This window comes from Blennius ocellaris, assembly GCF_963422515.1.
Source record: "Blennius ocellaris genome assembly, chromosome: 21".
NCBI classification, from domain to species: Eukaryota; Metazoa; Chordata; class Actinopteri; order Blenniiformes; family Blenniidae; genus Blennius; species Blennius ocellaris.
In genome coordinates, this window is record NC_137670.1 from 13,426,968 (window position 1) to 13,433,137 (window position 6,170).

The 6,170-nt window shown below is 40.5% G+C and overlaps 1 protein-coding gene across 1 annotated transcript; it reads right to left on the reverse strand.

The window, feature by feature from the left end:
* Window positions 1-737: 737 nt before the first annotated feature.
* Window positions 738-5,841, reverse strand: LOC308145282 (FERM domain-containing protein 6-like; the record flags this gene model as incomplete). The annotated part of the gene is made up of 13 exons (XM_080516663.1): window positions 738-849; window positions 938-960; window positions 1,063-1,194; window positions 1,344-1,514; window positions 1,603-1,783; window positions 2,292-2,360; window positions 2,468-2,533; window positions 2,880-3,035; window positions 3,358-3,586; window positions 3,785-3,843; window positions 3,978-4,057; window positions 4,724-4,814; window positions 5,770-5,841. 13 exons carry the CDS (start codon window positions 5,839-5,841, stop codon window positions 808-810), a joined length of 1,371 nt encoding a protein of 456 aa, XP_080372789.1. The 3' UTR covers window positions 738-807.
* Window positions 5,842-6,170: the final 329 nt, after the last annotated feature.

Here is a 6,170-nt window from a genome sequence, read left to right on the forward strand (position 1 = left end):
TTATTTCTATAACGCCATTCAGACACAAGGTAAGTTACAGTGTAAACAAGGAAGTAAAGGAAATACATTAAAACAAAGTGCTTAAGGAATGCATAGAACATAGATTAATTAAGATAAAGATAATAAAATAAAATCTATTGTTTAATGCAAAGCCTGAGCAAATTGTACAGTTTTAAGACCTGACTTAACAAGATTGCAGCAGCAGTCCTCAGGTATTCAGGAAGTTTACTCTACAGTTGAGTGTAAGAAATAAAAGCTGCTTCAACTTGTTTGCTTCTGAATCTGGGAACACTTAATACATCTCTTCCTGTTAACATCAGGGGTCTGGATGCTTCATCTTCAGTAAATCTGAGATGTATTTAGGCAAAAGTCCATTCGAGGCTTTGTAAGAAGTAAGATTTTGAAGCCAATTGTTTAACACACACTGTCTGTGTTGTTGAGGACTCTAAATAAGCTGAGCTGTCAAACAGATTTTTCTTTTGTATGGGTCACAGTGCACATAGACTCAGAAACATTTTACATATACAGTACCTATTTATTTTTTACAAATACCTATATATGAATAATTACACTGTAAAAGTCATGCAAGTTACTAACTGGTGTTTGTGTGATTTAACCTCACCACCTAATGTACCGTAGCTGTAAGACTAACAGTATATTCTACAGATCATCCCTTTAATATTTCAGTTCATATAATAGTGCACAGTTTATTTCAATAACATACATTGCAAACACGACTTTAATAACTACAACTAAAGTGACAAAAACATATACAGTATAAGTGTCTTCTTGCGTCTGTCTGTATAATTAGACGACAGCCTTGCTTTCATCAGCTCTCCTGGACAGGACCTGAAGATGAGAGGAAAAACAACACAGACGCTTCACATGAAGAGCTCGGCAGGAAACGTTCAAAGAGAGAAATCTGCATTTTGCACACCTGTTTCATTTCCATGGTGACAGCTAAAAACAAAAGAGGATTCAAGATTAAATGCTGAAGGCAAAACAAAGTGTGATGTTTTAAGATATATTTATACTACATAGGGGGTGTTTTTTGGGACTGACCTGCCCAGTGTGGGGAGGGTAACACCAAAGCTCCATCCACTGACACGCCATAAACCAGCTCAGCCAGCCAAGACACCTCCGCTGGCGTGTCAACAAAAGCTTCTTCTGATTCATCCAACCACAGCTCAGCCTCTGACATCCAGGTTAAAACACACGAGATCCCGACTTTAAACAAAACTCAAGTTTGATTAAAACTCAACAACATTTAAGGCAGGTATGATTTCTTTTGATGTGTAAATGCAAATGAAGGAATATATTAGTGTCAACCTCCCTCAGCTGACCTGATGTTGAGCCATCGTTGTTGTCCTCCTCCTCTTCCCGTCTGGACCACACTGGGCTGGTTTCCACTGCAACGCTGCAGTCGGACGTGGAGGACGTGACGTTGAGGCACCGAAGCCTCTGTTTCAGGCTTGCTGTGTCGCAGATGTAGGCTTCTCTGTACGACCGACTGGCTGAATGAACACAGAAACAACAATCACCATCTCTCTGTATTCATCATTCATAGCATTTTTCTTTTCACTTGATATAATGATAATCAACCAGAGTGATGAACGTTCTCCAACTGTTGGACGTAGCTGACTGCTTCCCTGGTGTGGATGTGGAACCGGTGACTGTCAGTGAGATGCTTCAGGACGTGTTTGGAGTGGAAGGCAGAACGAGTGTAATACAGCAGCTTGGGGAGGCACAGGGAGCCCACGGCGGTGATTTGGAACCTTCTGCCCTGCAGTGTGAAAGAAAGACGTGGGTACAGATATAAAAGAAGAGCTGGTGTGTGAATGCTACGAACATCTGGGTTGACTTAAAGTTAATTGTCACAGTGCTTTATGGAGTTAAAATGAGTTTAGGGGGGAAAAAAACACCGATAAGGAAATAAAATATGTGGCCTGACATTGAAAAATAGACAACAAATGAAAGTAATCAGAAAATAAAAGAAGGTAAATGGGAGAATAATTCTATATTAAAGCCAGCCAGGATCATTTTTCAGAACATTAAAGTCTGGCTTTTTTCGTTGTTTTAGTCTCTGAAAACTGTAACCACACTATTTGAAGGACATGTTCAAAAAATAGATATTATTTCATAATACATACAGCTTTTGTACAAAGCAATAATTCTTGGCTTATCTTGGTACATTGGGACTAAAATCTGTGGTGTTGTGGATCTTTTCAGTTGAACTAAAGTTAAAAACCTGAAGTCCAGTTTCAAAGAACAGACGAGAACAAGTGACCAACCTGGAAAGTGAAACAATCAACATCGGTCCAGGAGAAGTCGTACAAAAAACACTGTTTTCCTTCCACCTCCTGAGGAATCGTCACAATTCACATTTGTAATCCATTTAGTTCAAAGGACAGAAATGAAACATTCAGAAATGATTCCTAAACATTTCTGTGTTCATAAAGTTACCCACCCGATAGATATGGACTCCTTTCAGGGTCACACCAATAAGGATTAAACTTCTGCGCTCCTTTTTCTCCTAAACATAAAAACAACAACAATTTGAATGAATCATTTTCCAATGACAGTCATAAACAGAAAATGTCCTTTGAAACGAAGGTTCAGGCAAAAAGACCAGAAATGGATGACATATGTACATATAATATGGGAAAATGGCCAATTTTATATATGTCACATATATTAAAAACCTATATCAAAACCTATACGTTTATATAGGTTCTTTCCATGTGGGATCTTTTGAGGCTTATGAGTGGTCACTTTAGAAAACCACATGAACCCCGTTTTGAATCACGTTTCATAATGTGTCACTTGCGCGGGGATCTTAAAGACGCGGAGATTTGGAGGGTTTCTGAACTCCGTCTGACCGGTCTCATCCTGTAGAAGGTGACCGCTCCGTCCTGCAGCCGGCTGGCTTCTCTGATGAACTGCAGCGTGGCCTGACCGTGGGACAGGCCTCTCAGCTCACCGTGCAGCGCTGGACTGTGTCGGAGCAGGAAGTCCCGTCCTCTGCGTTTTATCAGCTGTGAACACACACACGCACACACGCACGCACGCACGCACGCACGCACGCACACACACACACACACACACACACACACACACACACACACACACACACACACACACACACACACACACACACACACACACACACACACACACACACACACACACACACACACACACACACACACACACACACACACACACACACACACACACACACACACACACACACACACACTTTATTCACGTTAAGGTGATGGAGGCTGTCTCACAAATCTCCACACTGGTTAGGCTGAAGCACCATGTGAATACAATCAAACTCCACTTTAATTTTACCCAAGAGGGAAAGTAATCTTCAGGGAGAAAGTAGCGTTCATGTTTTCTCTGGTCTCTCTTGGCTCTCCTCCCCTCCCCGTCTCCATCGTCTGCCTGTTCCAGATCTCCCACTTCAGCTTGGAGCGCTGACGCTGCCAACTGGAAGAATAAATCCTCCTGATGGCGACTCTGCGACTGCAGCACCTTCTGCCTCAGCTCGGCGTAGTAGAGCCGCTGCACCCTGCTGCTCCTGCAACCAAACACAACATTCAAACACGTTTTCTTTGTTTTCACTTTGGGGAATTGCATTTGTGCTGTGTATTGTATTTCAAATGGATGTGAGGATTACTTTGATTTGGAGCAAACAATCAAAACTCCACTGAAACTCAAGAAGGAGAAGACAGTTTTCAGGAGGAGGTGATGGAGATTAAAGCAGATTGAAACGTACATTATAATGAGCCCACTCTCTACGTAATACTGGACTCTCAGGAACAAGATGAATGGCACCTGGAAAGAAACAAATATCTATATCAATACATCCTATGATTTTAACTTGAAGAAATCTATATTTAAAAATACATAAACCATTAAGTTGGGGGTAAGTATCGCTTCATTCAACACACACACAAAAAACTACCTACCTTTAAGGATCCACTGCTCCATCTTTTGTCAAAGTACTTGCTCAGCTTTTGGTCCAAATCAAGAAAGAGGTACTCATTATCTTAAGAGAGAGACACATGCAGTCACTTAATTGATCCACTGTTGATCCTTTGGTTCTGCCAGGTGGCTGTGTGACGACGAACAAGCATATATGTTCATAATATATCACAAACCTGGGTAATATGTGCAGATACTAATATATTATTTGTGTATTTATTTTTTAAAACCGAATTTCTTGGGAACTTCAATAGTTTTTTTTCCCTGCAATTGTAAGTTTTACAAAGCTTTGCACTGAGATATTTCTTTTCTCTTGTGTTCCTCCCTGTGTAAGCAGACAGTATGTGCTTTTGAGCTTTTATTAGACATTACTGGCTGAGCAATTTTACCTGTGTTGAATTGAATAAGTTTAATATGGTGCTGTATACTTATATCGAGAGTTTCTTTCTTCAACTATACAAGGATAATAGCTTTTTTAAATAAAATCAAAGTGTTGTTGTTTTGTTTTGCCTATGAGATCCTCGAAGGTCTTTCTTGATGGTCATACACTGGCTTTTATGGAGTGAACTGGGTGAACAGCGACACGGAGAAACACACAATCAAACCGCGACGGCAAGTCAGACTCCCGGAAGGGGGAGTGAAGAGAGTTTGCCTCCCTGAATCGCAACATTCCACATTAAATGAAGTGCAAACATTTCCTCCCGAGTTCCCACGCAGACGCTAAACGGACCGTTGAGAGCAGCCAGACCAAAGACTTGGAGGTCACCGACTCCCAGCTGCCTTAACACACTGTTCAGCACCTCCCGGCCTCTCGACCTCGCCTACACATCACACACAGGACAGGGAAAGATAATGGTAATCATGAATATTGACACTGGTTGTACATGGAAAGAACCTATATGAGGATATATGTGCATATATGAAACCTATAAGCAGCTTATATGCACATATATGCACATATATGCCAATATATATGCACATATATGCTGCATATATATACATATAGGCAAAATTGAGGTGCATATATGTGAACATACAGGCCATATAGGTCTCCTGTACTGCTTCTTTATTTACACACACACACACACACACACACACACACACACACACACACACACACACACACACACACACACACACACACACACACACACACACACACACACACACACACACACACACACACACACACACACACACACACACACACACACACACACACACACACACCTCCCATATCTCACTTTGGCAACTGTCATATATTATCAAGGCAATAACTAAGAACTAACTAAAAAACAATTATGCAAGAAGAACATATAGGTACATATATGCACACATATACACGTGCATATATGTACCTATATAGGTACCTGTATGCATGTATATATGTACACATATATGTACATTTAATATAGGAAAACGGCTAATTTTATACATGTCACATATATTAAAAACCTATATCAAAACCTATATGTTTATATAGGTTCTTTCCATTACTTATTTTTCATCAACTGGCGCATCTCATTGCAAAAATGCCCAAATATGCAAAATCATTCAATTTCATGAACATACTGACTCCAAAACATTTCATCTTCTCCAGGAAGAAATTAGAATCGGCAGATTTTTACAGAGAAAATGAAGAGAATGTCCTTTAAAAAAAAAAAAAAAAATTTGTTACACTTTGTTAGATCAAACACATTGATCAGTTAACTTCGAATGCCAGATAATAACAGGCTTCTGGGCTTGCAGTATGTAATAACCCCAGATGACACTCACCGTGACCGTACAGTCCAGCCGCTGCTTGTCGGGAAGGAGGACGCACACGTGGCGTTTCAGTGTCGTCCTCATTCTTCCAAAGGCTTCGGATCGACTGAGTCCGACATCAGATCCTCGCCTCCTGTCCTCTCAACACAGTCCAGCCCCCTTCCTCGTGACCTCAGTTCATATCATAGTCGCATCAAGTCTCCAACAAACGCGGCAAACGCTGATGACAGGAGTGTGAGAATCAATGGAATTTACTCCAGATATTATAAACTTTCAGCGATGATTAAAAATGCACAATGTTCATTTCAGTTAGTTGCAGCGTAACACCGATTGTTCAATGTTACAACAATGGACATGCAATATTCAGTATTTTGGTACTGTTAAAATTTAGAAAGTTGACTTGAATTTGAAAA